This window comes from Choristoneura fumiferana, chromosome Z, assembly GCF_025370935.1.
Source record: "Choristoneura fumiferana chromosome Z, NRCan_CFum_1, whole genome shotgun sequence".
NCBI classification, from domain to species: Eukaryota; Metazoa; Arthropoda; class Insecta; order Lepidoptera; family Tortricidae; genus Choristoneura; species Choristoneura fumiferana.
In genome coordinates this window covers 11,698,174-11,718,938 of record NC_133472.1, presented here as the reverse complement: position 1 = coordinate 11,718,938, position 20,765 = coordinate 11,698,174, and the positions used below count along the sequence as shown (strand labels likewise).

The 20,765-nt window shown below is 36.2% G+C and overlaps 1 protein-coding gene across 3 annotated transcripts in view; it reads right to left on the bottom strand.

Moving 5' to 3' along the window:
- Positions 1-2,915: 2,915 nt before the first annotated feature.
- The window catches only part of sbm (L-type amino acid transporter sobremesa), a 45,729-nt gene continuing 27,879 nt past the window's right edge, over positions 2,916-20,765 (bottom strand). For 2 of the 3 annotated variants that reach the window (XM_074086465.1, XM_074086457.1), the window contains exons 2-13: positions 18,907-19,016; positions 15,687-15,783; positions 14,204-14,305; positions 12,314-12,420; positions 11,029-11,164; positions 9,869-9,994; positions 9,273-9,420; positions 8,484-8,711; positions 8,125-8,221; positions 7,824-7,973; positions 7,079-7,247; positions 2,916-6,624 (exon numbers count right to left, since the gene is read on the bottom strand). In XM_074086465.1, coding sequence (XP_073942566.1) covers positions 6,557-6,624; positions 7,079-7,247; positions 7,824-7,973; positions 8,125-8,221; positions 8,484-8,711; positions 9,273-9,420; positions 9,869-9,994; positions 11,029-11,164; positions 12,314-12,420; positions 14,204-14,305; positions 15,687-15,783; positions 18,907-19,016 — 1,538 coding nt within the window. In that variant the 3' untranslated portion in view covers positions 2,916-6,556. The remainder of the gene's footprint in view (positions 6,625-7,078; positions 7,248-7,823; positions 7,974-8,124; positions 8,222-8,483; positions 8,712-9,272; positions 9,421-9,868; positions 9,995-11,028; positions 11,165-12,313; positions 12,421-14,203; positions 14,306-15,686; positions 15,784-18,906; positions 19,017-20,765) is intronic. The other variant, XM_074086476.1, reaches the window with a different exon arrangement.

Genomic DNA, 20,765 nt, shown 5'->3' with positions numbered 1-20,765 from the left:
GTTGTTTTCGTATTGAGCACACACAATAGTTTCATTGCTTACACTCATTTAATACTATACTAATTGTACAGGATGATTTTAAATCGGTGATTAGGAATAACAAGCGATAAGGACGGTCATACTCGACAACTTTTCCCATGGAACCAATACGAAAATCGTGGTAAAAAAAACAGCTATTTGATAGAAAACCTCAGCATCTCATCAGCCTCAATGAATGCCCAGGGATTTTTTTTTCCCGGTTTTCGTATTGGTCCAATGGGAAAAGTTATTCAGTATGACCGTCTTTATTGCTTTTAGTTATTCTTGATGATCACCGATTAAAAATCACCGTGTATAAACGAGACTGCAACTTTGTTTAATGTAAATTATAGATTTTGCCGACCTTATGTCAAGAGTGACCATGTCAGGATAAGAGTTTATCTTGCCTATTACTTTGTTGTTGTCTCTGTACCTTTTTTCTGTATCGTTTACTATTGTGGTGTTCAAGAAAGAGTAATTGTATTGTATTGTGTCAGGATATTCCGCAAGCTCGTTTTAACCAACTGTGTCACATTTATCTGTTAGTACCTGAAAGAATAATTAAGAGTTATTGTGTTGTATTGTATTGTAACTGGGCGACCGAACTTTGCTCGGGCTAAAACTCGATAACAAGCGTTTTCCCAGAGATAAGACCAAGCTAAATCGATTTTTCATCCCCAAAAGCCCCTACATATCAAATTTCATCGAAATCGTTGGAGCCGTTTCCGAGATCCCCGAAATATAATATATATACAGTGGTGGTCATATAATTAGTAATAAGTTATTACTTCAAAATGTCTAATTAAACTAACTTGATGTATTTTTTTTACTTAGCACAATAGGGTTCGTTTTCGTTTGTCTATAATCATCATCGCTTTTGTGTATTATTTCGGCGGTTTTGCGAAAATCAAACAACGGTTTTGCGATAATTCTATCAAATTATAAAGTAAAAAAAAAAAACAGTGTTTTATACAGTGGACAACTAATTAGAAACGTGACATATTCTTAGTAATTAACATGAACAAAGCTAAGCAAACAAAAAAAAACCCGGCCAAGAGCGTGTCGGACACGCCCTAAATAGGGTTCCGTAGCCATTACGAAAAAATTAAGTAATATTTTTCTAAGGATTTCGTATTTTATACGAAATATTCCAAGTTTAGGTATATTTTATACCTTAGGCTGCTTAGCAGTTATAGTTTTCCTTGAAAATTTGATATACTTACCATCCTGATTTTTTTCAAATTTTTCCACCCCCTTTTTTAGATTTTGGAGGGGGGGGGACGCTCGATTTTAATAAAAATTTGCACTTTAAAGTTGAATATTTCGCAAAAAACTCACTGAATCGAATAATAGTAGGTATATCTTTGATGACTTTTAATTTTCTAATGGCTAAGTAATGTTAACTTCCATAACCTTACATTTTGGTCATTTAAAAAAATGGTGTGCCTACGTCTTGCTGTTTATATTATTTCGTAGAAAACTCATTACATGGCCTAATATACGTACCTGTTAGTTAAATATACGTGCTACAAGATAACAAATGTTGGTTAGTCCAAAAAAATTTAGGTAAAAAAATATAAAGGTGATATATTTTTGCCGGTACTGTACAAATTACGAACGTAAGCCATTCTTTAAATTGCTCTATTTCTAATTAGTTGTCCATGCCGCCAGTGTTAAAGAAATTGATAATTGTTATGATACCGGGTTTATGATACCGGGGATTGAGTGTTAAAGAATGTTATTTAATTTTGAAGCTAGAGCTGTTTAAGTACTAACAGGTATTAAATATTCTTTGATGTCACACAAAAATTGCTCTTATAAGTTTGCTTGAAATAAGAATTTATAAATTGTACTAAGTGTTTCTAATTATATGACCACCACTGTATATAAACTAAACTAAACTGTGAATTGCTCGTTTAAAAGTATTAGATGTATCCAGACATACAAAATGACTAAGTTCAGTTGTGGCATTGTGGTGCGAGACAAATAACTTCTCTCTACATTGATGGTATAATTTCGTGCAAAGCCAACACATCGATACCACGCCATATTTCGATTTTTAACATCTTACAACACTCGACTCAACGATCACCCCCGAATAAAAAAATAATAATTTAAAAGAAGTATAGATTTAATATTTTAGACATAGCTTGAAGATCTGTGATCTTTGTCAACAATAAATTGTTGTACCTTATTCTGCATTTTATTTCCTACACACTGTTAAGTCTTATTGGAATGGTTTGAAACGCACAAACTGAACGCCGACATCTTGTAAGTAATTGTACAATGTTTGAAGACATATAAATATGTGATTCAAGCCATAATGTTAAAGACCATACCCACTTTTAGCTTTTAGGTCATACACAGATTTAACACCTTCCTTAGTTCCTTGTTCGGGTGCCCCCAATATGGGATAATGAACTTTTTTTTTTAGGAGCCCGTGCTTCCACTATGGGTTCACATCTTCAAACTGTCCCTAAAGTAGATGCACACTTGGACGTGTGACTTTGTCAAATCATTTTGTATAGCGACAGTGAACCTGTTAAGTTCGCGTCTTTCTTGTGGATAAGACTAAAAATAACAGCAAGTTGGTTTCGATGGGTTCTGTGCTAGGTCAAAAGTTCATAACTATCCTTACTAATAAAAAAAATGCGAAAGTCAGTATATTTGTTCCACTTTTACGCCTTAAATATTGAACCGATTGCCATATAATTTTACATGCATCATATTAGGAGACCGGAATAAATGTCTACTACAACTTATTCCGATTTTTCCCCGAGGGCGCCCAATAAATAATTTCTTCGTAGACAAAGCTGCGGGCAACAGCTGGTATAAGTATAAATCAGGATTCCAAGTTTCTTTTGACAACCACGGGTGAGCATCGAAATAAAACACCATTGAGTTTTCTTTATTTGTATTTAATTAAAATTTTAATTTTATTCAATGATAGTGTATAACAATAAATATTTTTCTCTTTTTAAGAGATGTTGCCATATGTGTAATTAATGATATTTTTGAGTACACAAAAATAAAACCCATTGGTTTTTTACCCATAACAATATCACATCGTTAGGCGTGTACTAATGTGTGCCCATTTTTACATTGTTAGGTACTTAATTAAAAAATGGTGTTCGCTTGTATAGTCACTATTTTCATAACAACAGAGGTATTGTAGACAATCCCAAAAGCAATCCTGTTAATAAAATATCTTTTGTTGTTTTGAGGGCTTGTTTACCTAATCATTTTCAATTGTTTGTCAAATATTTATAGAATATCTCAGGAAAGTTAATAATAATCGTTAATAAATAAATACACAAAATAACATCTTAAAACCATAGCCGACGGCGTCCCCCTGCCCCGGTAAGGAATGATAGGACCAAATTATACCGGTCGCAGCGTTCACCCGTCGTAACATTAATAATATAATTTGTTAAAACACGCTTTAGTCTATACCCTTCTTTGAATGGTGATGGAAATTTCCATCATAACATTATCCTTTTAATTAAATGTAGTTTTGCGGATGATTGATATTTATTTTTAAGACTGTCAAGCACACAGTTGTGAAAAAATAAATAAACAGAATTTCGACATTTCAAATTTGAATTCGCGGGCTTGCCGTTTCGCGCCATTTACGAATACTCTTGGCCTTCTAGCTGTATTCTGGAGCATATTACTGCAAAAATATCGATTTATGCGGAAATAGTAGATTGATAACCAAGGGTGGAAAGTGACCCATTTCACCTGAGATATTTAATAGTTCGAGGGGAAATGGGTAATTTCACCCGAGTTAGACACTCTACTTTTCATTTCGACTGTGAGGAAAGTGAAATAGTACAAAAAAATGAGAATATCATTAAATTTAATTTCAGTATTATTCAGTAAATTGAATTTACTTATACCCAACGGTACCTTTTCGACCTGGCCACTTGCCTCGGCCGAGTATTAAAAAAAATCGAGTTGGTCACGACCAAGGAGTTTATATACCTACAAAACCCGTTGAACGCCGAACGAAGAAGGTTGACCTTTATTACTTTATCTCTTTCTTTCACATTTCACGAATATATATATATATATATATATATAATATGTGTTCGTGACATAATAAAGATTAAATTTCTTATTTTGTATATAAGCTTCTTGGTTACGACGACGTGCATCTAGATGGCCATGCCGAAACGTGAAAAAAAAGTGTCATTGACGTAACTCAACTATCTTCGACTCCGGGGCTAATCGAAAAATGAAAAAAAAAAACTTTCCGCCCTAGAGATGAAAACGCAATTTTCCACCCGACTATCTACCCATGAAAATTAAACTTTCCGAACAGGAGAGATGAAAAATACATGTGTAATAGGTATGTAATTTGATATTATGTTACTATTTACTTACTCGAAAGTATGTGATGGAAATTTACACCATTATGCAACGACTTCGCACGTAAAGGATGGCGAACTATTTATTATTCATACAATAAATAACTAATTGACCGAGTATTCGTTTCAGCTTGGGCAAAAAAAAATTATATTATTTATATTATTTAACTGTTTTCTGAAATATCACGTACATTAAATATTTTGTAACTGTTGTATAAAATAAAATAAGAATTTTTACCTACATAAAAGAAAATGTTTAATTTATTTAGTACTACGCTTAAGATCAGAGTTTGCATTTTTACCTTAATGTAGAGGTCAACTAACATTATACTGATTTAATTCACAAGTAAAAAAAAAAACATGCAAAGAAGGGTTAAATGGGATAGATAACAGCTCAAATCTACAAAAAGGTACAATACGAAGTAATATTTACTTAAAAAGCAGACATGTTCTTTACGAAATGTAAAAGAAATTAATAACACGCTGCTACATGCTGTCATTTGGCTATCCTCTGAAACATTGTAACAAGAAAAAAATATTATTATTTTAAATAAATGTCGAATCTAAAGTTGACTACTCTGATGAGACGACGAACTACAAACTATGAGTTTAGCACAATTACTCATAGTGACGCAAACAGGGCCTTAGCATGGTCGAGATTCTGCCCGAGCCTCCAGCTACGCAACTAGACTAAGCTAATTTTTTATATTTAATGTTGAGCTACTCTTAATGGGGCATTGATGCTAAACTAAATCATACTAAACATAAAAATACTTCTGTCTGTTGCTAAAAATGGCAGGTGGACCGAGGGGGTTGTTTTCGAGGCAAAGTCTGATCTCTAGGTGCACGGCCCCATAGGAATGATTCGTGCAAACTAATGAAATGAGCAATTACTAAACTAAATTCCCATCTTCTTATTAATGTAATAAATGTAACGCCATTTAGCATTAAAAAGTATTTCGATTAGTCTTGTATAAACTACGAACTCCAAAAACGTAATGGCTAACATTTCTTTTCAAAACGAATAAAAAAAATAAAAAAAGACATTGTTAAAAGCCAATGTCTATAACTATACTTCATTTTTTTGCATTAGAAAGAAGGTAAGCGATCTTGACGTGTCTTTTTATTGAAAACACTTTTGTAAAATAAGTTACAGCAATTATGTAACAATTAGCAAGGGCATTTGATCATTTATTTACATTCTTTTGGTATCATAAATAATAGTTACTGTTTTTTTTAAACGTTTTTCAATAAAAAGACTCGTCAAGATTGTTTACCCTTTTTATAATGCTAAATAAAACGAAGTATAAGATACACACACATTATAATCACATCACGTGTATTGCGTTCGAGATGCATATTTTCTTCTCTAAGGAACTCAACACGTCAGTCAAGTAACATTTTCTAGAATTTTTATTGCCTTTCGTAAGTTATTTTACGTTACCTATTTAATAAGTTAACAATGCAGATTATTACGATTACGAATTACAAGTTTCATTGGCGGCATGAGGTAAAAACATTTAATGGTATAGGTAGAGTAAGGGTAGAGTCATTCACGATGACGCGTGCCGTGGTTCTTATTACAATGTCATTACTGGCTAATTTTGACAAAATCCCGCGTCTTCGTGATGGCACTATGTATACGATTCTAGACAGCCGACCTATTAGTATTGATTACCTACCGACTATGAAAAACCGTTCTCGAATTACTAAAATGTTGTTCTTGATGCTCTATATAATATTAGGTAACAAAATATAATTTCACAAATTCACAATATTTTAATTACTTACTAAGACGCTACAGGGCGACCAATAAAAACATTCTTAACTACATACTAAATTATTTCTATTGGTAGGTATAGAAGATTTGAAAGTATCAAGTACATGTCATGTTCATAGTATATTTACAGGGAGGCTGTTGACTGGAGATAAATACTGTATAATTATTATAAATCTAAACATCTGGTTATATGTATAGCGTACATTTGTACATTCTGTTTCCAAAATTTGTTTATAAGCCACTGTTAGGTTGACATTTAATGCGTTTTCTAAAGTAATTAATAATGTAAGAACACTTAATAATGACTCGATTACATTCGTATTGGTAAATCTGCAAATTAATTTAAACTTTGTCACAAATGCTCCGTTTAAAGTCCAGCGTAGACTGCTTAGTATTCGAATGTAGTTGATGTTGGCACCACTTCTAACACCATTTGCAAGAAAACGGTAATTTTATCTGAAACAATGTCACACAAAGCATGTATATACGATTAGTTACTATAAGAGGCCGCACATACAACGACGTAAGAGCCCCTAGCATATACTTACAGTCACCAGCACCACCACATCTGACACAGTTTGCTGCAGTTTGTTGTCGTTGCAGATATTTATGCACAGGTTGCGTGTATAAATATCTGCAACGACTCTATTTGTACGGCCGGTAGGACGTATCAGATATTTTTGCACACTTCACTGTGGCAGATATTAATACAGGTGACTGTACATGTGCAAATGGTATGTACCATTGACAATAAAACTTCGTTACTTACTTTCAATAAGAATATACTTTAAGGGTAAGTGGTAACCGTTAGGTAGCCTTCATTAGCAAGACCCTGCTGTGTCGTTGGATAAGCGTCAGCTCAAACATGTAGGTATTTGAACTTTAAAGTTGGCCTTATCTAGGTTCTTACCCATGAACGGCAGCGAGTAACCCCATTTCACGAAGGGCAGATACACCAACAAGCCACCGAATATGAAACCAGTAGCATACAGGTATTCCCACTGCGGCTTGTCGATTATTGGGGCTACAACCAAATACGCTGACACCAGAAGTACGATGTATGGTATTATAATGGGCACCTAAGAAAATGAAATATACGTTTTAATAAGACTCTGTCTTTCTATCTCCATTGCGGAAACATTAAACGTACACTGAAATTTCTATCAACCAATTTGACATAAAATTGGGACAGCAAGTAGATATCCCACTTCAATGTCAAGTTAAAGATTTAATAGGGAATATTACTGCAATTTCATCCCGTCAGAGTGCAGCACTAGCACATACTATATGTATACCTATGTTTTATGTTTTTGAGTATCTTAAATGTCCGTAGGATGCCGTAATATCATATTATTTTAATAAAATTTTTGGAAATATAGCTCTATAAATATGTCATGATTTCTATAGGTATTAATAATAGTCTTTGGTCATAATCCGTCATGGCGGTTTCTTTACGGTTTGTGCTAGTGTCGCCCCCTGCGCAGAGCTTTGCCTAATGTGCCCTATTACAAAATTTGTTGTTGTTATACTGAGATTGAGACACACCAGCATCTAATGCCAATAGTCAAAGCGCGTGTCAGCGACAAAATGTTGGTTCTGTCGTAGAATCGGTCTTTAACTAATGGCTTTAGATGTAGGAGTGGCCCGAGTATTACCTTGTAGGGTCTTGGTGCGTGAGGTTTGGTGTGTCTCATGACGATCAAAGCCAGCATTGCGCCTCCGTAGAATATCCATGCGGTGAACGAGAAGAAATCGATCAGCGAGTCTATCGTCCCGTACAAGACCATCGCAACCGCTATCAGGGACTGTAACAGATCAAGTTAGGCATTAGAGCATGATGAAGAGCAGTCTTTTTACTCTTCATGATTATGAACGCCGACTGCTTATAATATGCGATAAGTGGTGTGGCGGTTAAGACTCTTAAGACGAACGATTAAATCAGATTTTGATATTTACATGGAATATAAGCCCAGGCGCAGGTGTGAAGCGACGTACGTGGACGTAGGATAGTATATCCAACAAGTGCCCTTCTCTGGATGCAGCAAAACACAACCTGAAGCAGAAATATTGGATCAGCCAGGTGTGTGCATAGAAAACTCAATAAAATAGAAACACTAAACCGCGCCAACTAGCGTTCAATAGAAGAACCTTAAAGTTTATATATAACAAAGGTCAGTCTTACAGCGCCACCTAGTGAGAGGTAGTTACAACTGGGTTTTGCATATCTTCGACAAAAGAGCGTGGCGCTGCTGAACGCATCAGAATATGATAGCTGCATGATACAAGCAGCATATTAATTTTACTTTGACACTTACCTTCCAGCTACGAACAGTGTGCCGTTGGCCGAGCCAAAGGTGGAGATAGTGACGGCTAGCGGCATAAGCCAGGCCATAGGCCCAAGGAGACGGTTGCCGAAGGTGACAGCTACAGCTTCGCTGTCCGCCATCTCGCTGACAGACATCACGGCCAAGTATGACACGTTGACCAACGCGTAACACAACGTCACCAGAGGGATTCCGATGATAATGCTCAACGGGAGATTCCTGCGACAAATGCAATGGTAACACGAGCGAAAACACTAAATACCACCGGGCTATTTTCGCTTTAGCCCTCCCCCTCCTAGCTATTCACGGAACAAGCAGAAAATACCCATTTTATAAAAGGTGCTCGAGAAGATGGCAAACACGTGGGGTCTAAAATTGGACTTATTTTGATACCTAACGTTGTTGTCACGCGACTTTAATCTCCTCGTTTACCTGCCTACTGTCATGTTACAATCAATTCCTCAAAATATTTGTAATTTCAATATGTATGACTTTAGTTACAGATTTTAATACAACTGCGTCCTTTAGCTACGTTGAAAAATCATATGTAAGAAAAGAAATATGATTATTTATGTTATAGTTTATGTTTCAGTTTTGTTCAGCAGCAAATTATTATAAAAAAATATACAGAGGGTTACAGTACACACTGCGTAATGGTAAATAGTAACTAAATAGACACGCGGCGGCGCGCCCAGCCAAGTTCAAAGAAAAAGAAGGGACGGCGCAGCCGTGTGTTCGTACACGAACCATTTTAAGCTACTTTTGACCCATTCTACTTACTTGGATGGGTTCTTTATTTCTTCAGTAACATAGTTGAGATTGTTCCATCCGTCGTAGGCCCATAGGCCGGTGTAGAAGGCCGTGGCAATGTTGCCCAGCGTAGCCGTGCTACTGGAGAAGTTGGGCTCCTGTAAATGTCGCGTATTACCTGCACCATACGGACACAACCAACTGTAAGTGTGCGACCAAATTCATCCCATGTACACATGTTTAATTTGAATTATAGATGGTGCTGATATTTTGAATATTTAGAATTAATGTTTTTTATGGAATGGCATACGATAACGTGACTCGCCTGTAGTGTAGGTAAACTTTAGGTAAGTAACCAGTGGCCGTATTTTCTACCGCGGCGCTCGCGATCACATTCACCTCTTTCCATCCTCATATTATACCGTGTGAGAGAAAGAAGTGGTAAAAATGATGACGATTCCGAGTGCGTTAGACAATAAAGCTACAGAACTCAACCTTGCGTTTTTCTTTACTTTATACGTACATAGGACGTAGAACTTAACATTAGTAAATACTTTTACATTGAAAGTCACTTTAACGTTTTAAATATTTGAGATGTGGCTGCTCTTTTGTTCTAGATATATTACCTAATATCAATTTGTAAGCGCCGCCGCAGACGATGATGGCAATTGCGACTAACTTCGCGGCTGTGAAGATGTTCTGGACATTTGTAGCCAAGTTCACGCTGTAGCAGTTCACTGCTAATATCATCACTAGAATAAGAGGATACAAACTATAAGACATTATTGAAAACATAATATAATCTTTAAGCAACTATATCTAACTACGAATAAGTTCGGTCACGTTTTCTTACGGATTTAAAAATTATACCTACTGACAATATGTAGAATTAAAATTTGACTATGTAGGTACCTAACTGTAGGCTTACCTATTATAGTAGCTAGTAATGTCATACGAGTATTTGGTTTAAGTTAAAAAGCTATATCACAGTGTTGTTCAGTGGGAGAACCTTTGATATTTAATTAAAGAGTTGGTTAAAAGAATGTGCAAGTTTATTAGAGATAGACTTTGTGTAGGCGTAATTTATTATTTACTGGCTAAACCGCCTGTTTATTTCTACTATTTGTCAAATAATACCCGCACTGGTAATCCCTAGGTGTGTGAGTAAGAAAATCCGTCGTCTGATTCCCGTCATACTAGCAAGCAATTGATTAAATCACCCTTACCAAGTAATGTAACACACACACACAAACACGCCTGTATTCCCAAATGGGGTAGGCAGAGCACACGAAACGTTACCGCTTCGTAAAGTAATGTAACAACTGGTAGAAATACGCACAGCAGCAAAAAATACATTCGCAGCTTAAAATATACAAGGTCGCGTTGCAATTTCAATAAAATACCTCGTAATTTAACAAATAAAACTTGCTACAACACAACATGCAATCACTATTTATAACGAATCACTTGTCAAAATATATCCATTGATATTTACAACAAACTTGTAAAGTTTAGATATATATATGTATAGGTACTGAATGGACCACTTTGCGAGACTGCCGCACGAAGAATTTAAAACTGTATGGATTCAGGCGTTAAATTGCAAAGTCCATGTTGAAAATAAAGTGGATAATCTTATTTAAATAAATAAATAATAAAATTAAAACTCACTCACACTCCTTAACGAGCTAGTGTGTGTACTATTGCTTCAAAAACTGCAACCTCACAATGCTGTCAGCCAGTACGTACTTGTCTGTGATCACGTGATCAGATATGCCTCACTCACCTATGGATATGACTGCGACCAGCTTCACCAGCGCGCCTGGTGGCTCGCACTCGTGCACGAAAGGTTCGACAGCGTACTTCGCGAAGCTCAGGCATATGATGGCCATTTGCGACGGCTTCAGCACTAACGTCGACACCTGAGATTATATTAAAATTGAGAGGCCTTATCGTCTAAGACACTTGGAACCACAATCCTTTTCATCACTTCTTTTCTGTCCCACGATATAAGAAGACGGTAAAAAGATATGGGGAATGCGATTGCGAACGTCAGCGCGTTACTCAGAGAATTCTTGGGTCAAAAATGTTTGTGACCAAACTTCTTCGAAGCGGTTTGGCCGATTTTTATGAAATGTTTTGTATATATTTGGAAGGTCTGAGAATAGGATGTAATGGTATATTTTTTATCGAGGGACTAAAATAAGCCAATATATACACGAGGTGGTTAGCCACCCGAGCTTTAGCGAGGGTGTCTATTTATCCGAGGGTTTATATTGACTTTTAGTCTCGAGGTGAAAACTCTATTTTTTACTTCGATTGCGAGAAAAAATAGTCTTTTCTGTGAAAGAATTAATGCGTTTCTTATTCCTCCAGTCCATAAAACTCATAGGTTTTAAAATAAATCTTTCTAGGTTTCGGCGGCAAAAGATTATCAATTGTCTTTTGCTCTTTGCCCGACATCATAATTTTCACTATCACTTGACGACATTGTGAGAATAATCATTTTTTTAATCGTTTATGATTTACGCTCTACAACAATTTCAAAGTTTTCGCGGTAAGTTTTTTTTCCAACCAGTCACAGATATAACAAAATCGCATCGGCGAAATGGTCCATAGACAAACTGGAATGAATAGAATGGCGCCACCTATGCGGAAAAAGCATAGAACTAAGACCACGTAGACTAAGAACGTAACATTTTCGTCATGAAAATGGTCCACACACAATCTTATTTTATGCCAAAAAGTAAGCAAGTACTGGCTGTTTGAGTTTATCTAAGTCACTCGAAGTACATAAAAAAATAATTACTTTTACTCCGTAGGGACTAAAGTACTCACTTTACTCCCGCCTCGTAAGGCTATATTGACCTACTTTTAGAGCATGAAAAGTGAAAACTATTTTTCATACTCCTACGTGGACGGAGTCGCAGGCAACAGCTAGTATATATATATGTGTGTATGTGTAAATACGTCGTCTACGACATCTTGAAGCATGCGTCTAATTGGAAACCTGATTAAAAAGAAGCCCTAGTACCCAATAGGCACCTAATGATAGGTAGCTAGCTTTTTACCCATGAGAATAAGAACGCTGGTGGTCCTCCGAAGGCGTCCATGAAGTAGGCGTACTCTGCTCCCGACGACGTGTTCATCGTTCCCAGCTCTGCGTACGCGAGCGCTCCTGCGAATAAACGAAAGGTAACACTCTAAATTCGAATTGGCGTCATTAGATAGGCACTTAATGTCGGATATCTACTTAAGTTTGCGACGATGGACTTAAAATGAGTAGATTACCAAACTACACTGTATCGAGTTCAAATAAATTAAATTTTATTTTTTATGCTTTCACCAGATGAAAATTTGTATGGAGATAGTTATTGAGCTCTGAAAACGGCATAAAGTTGTCGAAATCTTCATACACGATTTCACGGGCAACAGCTAATATCTAATAGAAGTTATCATCATAATTGGGCATGTTTGCTTTTGTGACTAAACCAAAGAAATGCGTGGAACCGAACCTAAGTGGGTCGGCGGTGGACAAACGATCAAGACACGCAGCGTCAATACACATGATATTTGGCTGGGCCTTTCATTATACGTATATATTGAACTAGTTTTTGCCCACGACTCTATCTGCGAAAAATTGGTTTATACCACGGAATTTATGCATTTTTCGAGGTAAAACTATCTACCTACACACTAAATTTCATCTAAATCTGTTCAGTAGTTAGGAAATTTACACCAACGCTATTGAGCAATATTTCGCACCCGTACCTTTAAGTTAACTCTGATGTATGATGAAGCAGATATTCAATGAGCGATATCGTATATCATATCACCTAATATTGACACATTGTGTCAAGAGACATCAAACTCGAGACACGTAGCTAAGCTCCATTCAACGCCATTACATTTACTTAGTTAACAAAGGATGTTTACGTTGAAGCCGGATCGGGTTCTCAGAAACATCATTTATAATTATAGCCGGATCATATATCGGTAGGTATGGTGTCGCTTGTGGTGCCAGTTCTCACTGTGGTAAATACCACAAACTGATGACTTCCTTCTTAGACCGCACTCTAGGGCAGTGTTTTTCAAACTTTCAGGACGCGACCCCCCCCCCCTGTGTTTGAAAAATAATATGACCCCCTGCGGTTACCTCCACTTACAATAAAATTATTTGTATTAATCTTACGTTAATAACATAAACATTGAATAATCATACATAATAACGATCGGTGGGTCACGACCCACAGATTGAAAAACACTACTCTTGGGCACTCAATAACATAGTGTACCTAAATATTTACAATGGGGCAGTTAGCAATAGCTCCGTGTATTGAAATATGTCGGATTTTACCCACAGTGTTTGACTTTATTTAGTTTGATATAATTAATTTAATGTGTATTGTACCTATTTATGCCTATAGTAATTTAATTTGTCTCTAAGAAAGTCATTGAAAGTGTTAATTAAATAACTGTAATCCTGAAAGTAGTTTGACAGAATCGAGAATAGGATCGATTACATTATTATAATTGTAAAGCAGTTTAGTTTCTCAAACTTAGTTTAGTTTCTCAAACTTAAGATAAAAAGGCGAAGTGTACCTAAAGCTACACTTGTTAGAACAAGTACAAATTACGAACGTATAGTTGGAAATCAAGTAGAATACTGACTTAGCAAAACATGAACATTTTTTCAAAAGATATTTATTATATGTAGGTACTTGGCTCGTGTCGTAGATAATCCGCCAGCGATTCTTTATATGATACGTAACATTCAGTCAGCGGATAATAAAATGTCGTTTAGAGTCACGTGTTTTGTTTTCGGTCAAAAGTCAAAACGAACTTAGCTGATGTAGTGCTAACGCTGCTGTTTTGAAACGAGCGCGACTTGCAATCGTCACGAGAGACGCCGATGACAGACGTGGGCTCTTGAAAGCTTGTGTAATGATTGAAGTACTCACCAAGCAATGAGAGAAGGCCACAGGCCATCCAAATGATGAAGCTGATGCCCACTGAGCCCGTCCGCTCCAGCAGCCCAGAGGGCGAGACGAATATTCCAGATCCTGCAATGTTATAATCAAAAATATATTGAAGAATTGCACCGCATTTTTTTAATGTAAACCTTTATTTATATATGAGAGGAGGAAATAAGCGTGTGGGTCATCTGGTAGAAGGATGGATACGACGGTTAAGAATCAATAACACCTAACTATCATGCTAAAAGATGGTAGATAGAAGGTATTGGTTCTTAACCGTCGGATAGGTACCTACAACACAAGGGGGTTAGTACAGGTGCGTTGCCGGCTTTTTGAGAGACTGATAGGCTCTTTTTTTAATATCCTGAGCTTAGATGAATGATTGGTCTCGCGCGCTCGCTCGACTAGATACCGCCGGCGTACTTGTCAAATTCGGCAACAAATAATATTATAATTTGCCTTTTTGACAGAAAAATACCTTCCATATAGAAACTACTTTTGGTGACTGGGTTAGAATTGACTTCGTGATAATGGGACCACCTCAGAAGAATACTCTTTCGAATAAAAAAATAATTTTGAAAATCGGTCTACAATTGACTGAGTAATCGGTGAACATACATAAAAAAATAGAAACATTGGAACATAGAACCTCCTCCTTATTTGAAGTCGGTTAAAAAAACTGAAACAGAAGCAAATTTTCCCGAAATTCTATCCTCTTCACATGGTTCCGGCTTTGCGGCCGACGCTGGGATTTTGTTGGAATCATAACATAACAATACCTACGAACCGTAACAAAACAAAAATCAGTGAACCCGAAAGCTTAAATTTTCCAGTATGATAAACCTTTGGCATAACATTCTTATTAGGGGCATCCTTTAATTATGTGAGGCATTTTTGGCGATTTTTGACCCCCCCCCCCTGACCTAATTATCCAAGTCAAAATATCTTTAATCAATTTAGGCTATAACAAGCACTTATAAATGTCAAAAAAAATCTACTTACCACCGGTTCGGAAAAACCTCTGTTGAGAAGAATCCGGCAAGAAACTCAACGAGGTATATTTTTTTTTAATCAGATTTACAATATTATTAAATAATATCTATACATCACAAGTATTTAACACAACTTTATTTTTAACACAGTAGGTTCGCTACTTTGACTGTACATATAAACACATTTGAAGGGATCGCTAATGCGGATCGGAATTATTTCCAAATATCCCTCTCCATGAAAGTTATTTTAAGCGACAATATTTTACCCTAAACTTGACATGTTGAGACAAACGTACTCAATGCAAGTCTCGTTGGATTATTGTAGAGCTAACAAAAATAACTTAAAAAAATACAAAAAGAAGATATAAAATTAAGTATTAGATACTCTGCCAAGTTTAGGGTTGGTAGGTAATTTCACAGACATGATTTTAAAATCGACTCCCAGAGGTTTAGTGCGGGCTAACAGTGAAACTGACCTATCATGGTGCCGACAATTAGAGCCACCCCACTGAAGAGTCCCACCCGTCTCTTGAGGTGAACAGGGTCGTCCTGAGCTGAGTCCGACCCCTCCAACTGTAAACAAATAATTCAGGATAATAACAGTGTCTTAACATCGATCAAGGTACACTCGAACCAACTGAATCGTGACCCATGGAACCTTTCATAGAAAATGTCATACTGACGTCGCTTTGCTTGATATGGAAATTTGTTACAATGAGTATGACACTGATTTACTGTGAGAACATTCTACGGTGGGTCAGTAATCAAATGGTTCGACTGTACATAAGTAAGTACATCATACATAAGTTTCAAACTTCTGTTGAATATCTTCTGAGTAACAATGGCAAATACAAATGAGAAGGATGACGATTTGATCATCTATCAACAAATATCCCACGGTAACGAAAGAAACTGAATAATATCTGAAATGGGCCCACAGAAGTACTGAAATAGAGGATCGATCACTTATTCTGATTGGGATTAGTATAAATGAAATTGATTTAGAGAACGTGTTCACGATTCAGATAAAAGGACATACATGATTTGTGAAAGATGTAAGCGATCTTTGCTTTGGCTTTACCACGGAAATATCTGACGCCACGCCACTGATATATACTTACCTACACTTAAGATTTTCACCAAAATATATTTATATTTTAGTTACCTACCTAATTACCTAGTTGAAACGCGAATGAATGACCAACAAGGGAAATCGTATGAAAACTTACAAAGTATTTCAGGGCAGAAACGTTTTTTAGCAAGCCTTGTACTAAATTTGATTTCTTGTATTTTTATGCTACCATTTTTTTTGCATGAGAATTTCACACTTTGAGTCGGAAGATATCACGTGGTTTCTTTTGAAATTTGATTTATTTATTACACAACTAGGTAGGTACAAATTGACATTCAACGCTCTTTAATATTGAAGTACGTTGAGAAAAAAAGATTGTATGTTTTTTATATTTATAAACTTTTCAATTGTTTTATAAAAACAAGAATGCTGTGCTAAGAAGGCAGCTGTAACGTTCTTAGAATGGCAACGCTTAAACATAGTCTAGTTTTTCTTCTCTCCATTTAAGCAGTTTAACATTAAAAGTAGGTAGTTGTGCTGCGATCCAGATCATGATTGTGAACGAGAAGGCAAATACTGTTTGCACAGAAGCAAACTTTGCTCAGGAGCTTACGAGTGTAGGTATTTACTTAGCTCTGTCTTTTATGCTCCCACGTAGCAGAAAAATATAGAAAATAAAAAAGAATTATAATGAAACTGTAAGATAATTATATAGGGCTATCCAGTAAGTAATGGACATCTGTGCCCTATCTCACGAAGCTACAAGTTACAATTTACAAGCGGTAGTCTTTGTTTAACAGTGTGCGTTGGAGCGATTACTGCTTGTAAATTGTAACTTGTAGCTTCGTGAAATGGGGCACTGCTGGGCTACTACGAAACTCGAAGTTCGTGTCGTGCGATCCCTCTGACACTTATACTGTTTAATACGAGAGCGAGAGGGACTTATAGTTTCGAGTTTCGTAGTAGCCCAGCTGGTCGTGACTGGACAGATCATCTTCATTGGGCGCCTTGATTGAACTTTAGGTTAAGTAAAGTCGCTATGGTATTTCGAGAGTAAATTAAAAAAAAATAACTAAGGTGGTTACTTAAGATGATCTATCCAATCATAACGGCATGACTCGCCTGCTTACAGAACACCCGGTAGGTACTCTGAACAAACAAAGAACTACCACTTACTACTACTACTTATGCCACTGAACAGGTGTTAGCGTGCTATTTTAAGATAAGCCAAAGGTATCTACTATACGTCTATGATGCTATAAACGTGTTACAGTGATAATGCACCGCGGTAATAAATATCTAAGTAAAAATTACACTGGCTTAATAATATGATAATTGTGTCCAGTGCCGGTTTTAGCACTTCCAGCGCCCTGGGCGAGACTTCCTCGGCGCAGCGCTCCAAACTTTTGGAAATTTTCTAGAAGGTACAGGCTTCAGGCGCCCCTTTAAGTCCGACGCCCTGGGCGGTCGCCCCACCGCGCCCTACCCTAAAGCCGCTGGTAATTGTACCTACAGTTTTTTGGAAATAATTCGATATAAGAATAATTTTTGTATACGGCGTTTACATGTAATTTTAAGAACCTATATTTTCGAATCCACCAGAATTTGGTTCCGTAAGATGGTAAAAAAATTGTACCCTAAAATAGGTGATGTTTTTTGAGCAAATTGTTATCGGTAAATTTACTGTCAAAATATGTTTGAATAATTCAGTTTTTAGACGCGCCAGCTGAATCCACTAATATAATCGTATCTAACCGGAAATTAAAAAAAAACCACTAGAGTGATTATTTCGTAATACGTCTAATTTTTATTAGGAGAAAAATAAAATAGCATTTTGCAAGTCACATTATATATTATCAAGAAATTGGATTTTAAATAATTATCACTTAAAATCCAACAATAGATATGATTGGAAATTACGTATTTTGTTAAACCGATATAACATGAGCAGCAAAAATAAGTACAAAAAGTCTCAAGGCACGTTAAAAGACATACCTACACCTTAAATATACTTACATATTTAACTTAACTATACTGTACCTTTTATGCCACTATCGTAATTAATTTCTAATTTTTACTTTAGAAAATCTGAAGCCTTTTTTTAAGTTCCTTTAAAAAATAAGTGGATAAATAAAACTAGTAAATTATAAAGTAAATAGGCTTATAGCAATTTCGCCTGATTTTTACAGAATTATTAGATTATTTTTTATAAAATTTTACTGTCGCAGTGATAAATTTTGGTGGATTATTGAAGAATATATTTGCAAATTACCTGACCTAATTTTTAATGCAAAAAATGCTTATTTGAATTAATGTTTATTTTACTTAGACCGAAAGTGTTAGGTGACTGGGGTAAAAAAGGTAGGTCAGATCACTTTAATTTAACCTTTACTATCATTTCAGAACTTTTGAATTTCATGCTTAGGCAAAACAAGTTGGACAAATCACTGCAAGACACCACGTTATGTATACGAAATATACTTACTGAGCGGCACAAATCTGGTCCTCAAATGTAGGTATGTAGAAATAGGTAATTTTGTATGGAGTGGGCCAAATTTTGTGACGCTGAGTAGGTATATGATAGACAGATAGAAGAAAGAAGGTAGATGTGTAGCGACCTGTACCTTGTCTCCTGGATTGGAGTTACCGTCGGTGAGCGCTCCTGTCGCGCCGTCCTCGGCGTCGCAGCCGGCGGAGCACCCGCGCCATACCAGTCCGCTTTCGTGTACGCTCCCTACAACAATCAAACGGTAAGTTTACTATGGAAGGAATAAGAGATGGCTCATGATAACTCCTTGGGATTTGGTTGCAATGCATTTGAATCCTCCTAAAGCTAAGCATCTGCAGGAGGATTCAAATGATCTAGAAATCCAAGAAGGTGAGTTCAGGCGAAAACGTATTAACCTGTCCTCTCCCAGAGGCACAAATTTGTGCCCAAATTCCTTTGATCCTGTTATCCTGGGAGATGACAGATTAATATTAGGAATTATTAATACCTAGGTGCAAATTGACAAGAGAAAAAAAATAAAGAACTACTCATGGTTGATATACTTATTGTCATTTTTCTTTTTATTTTATTTTATTTTGTGTTAGAAGAGATCATTTTGAGGGATAATTTGGCCTTTGTACATACGACTTGTCATCTATTAATTTCATATGTTTTAAGTACAATTAAGAGTTATACAATACCATACTGTGACCATACTTATATTATTTTGTGGGGGCAAACACGAAAGTGCTAATCTGGGTAGAATTTGAAATATGAGTAGTTGTGGTTTAGTAGGTACATTCAGTTCTAAATGATTTTACTTACACTATATAGTGCTCATAGACCCGTGAGTCAATTAAATAAGCTTTTACCGTGTATTTTTTTTTAAATATATTGGTTTGACTATAAAATGCGTATTTTAAATTGCCGCGGTGATGGCCGCCGATTTCGATACCCCCGGTAATAGGCGCCGTTACCTTAATTACTTTTTATACATTTCCTTGAAAACAAAAACATTGCTTATGTTATAGGCTCATTGAAAGTCACATATTCGTCGTGGTATTCGATATAAATTGTAGGCTGATTCTTGTGAAAACATCAATAACAACGTAACGCTACAGATACTTGCCAAATTACACCATTAAAACAAGAATAAAACTTTGCATTTATACTTTCCCAAAGAATTTTTAGACTCGGTTAGCAAAGAAGCAAATCTCACGAAAGCAAGGTTGACAATTATATTATAACAATCATAGTTTTACCAGAGCAGAAATTCAGTCATGCGTCTCATATTATTATGTTCCCATTCTTTATAATTGTATCGCGATATTGTAAGAATGTAATAGTGAACTGATCGATACAAACCAATCTGATTTAACGATTCTTTGATTTATAAATTAAATAATTAATTGCCATTAACGTTATATGCTGCCGTGAAAATAGGACTGGAGTTTATTTTCGAATAAAACAACAACGCAGCATTAGGACGTCTACGTGCCAATAGCAGAGCATAATTACATTGATTGCCTACGTCGACAGGTGCCAAAATAACAGTGAAGATTATATCGAACTGTTTGTCCTGTTTCTAGGTCGATGGCGCAGGGTTCTACCGGGTTTCTTTTAATCTAAAGTGATATAGACGGTACATACCACGAAGAAAAAAATTAGTAAATAAAGAGGCCAGGTGAAGCAAGCTCACAGAGTTCATCCTGACCTGTTACAATTAACCGAGTTGGATATTGAGCTGCTTTGATATTCAGCGGCATCAAGTTCTCTCGTATGATGACGCATTGTTTGTTGATGACTTTGTGGTCACATCACATGTAGGTATTCAGAACACAGTTTGCGCTGTGTGTACAACATCACGTACTCCACATCCTGGTAGCAGGTAACATCTTATGTAATATCGTTAAAGAGTATGACATGACACCTTGTGATATGTCGATATCCACACGCGAATATTTATGGAGGTAGAATCTGAGTCTCATCGTAAGT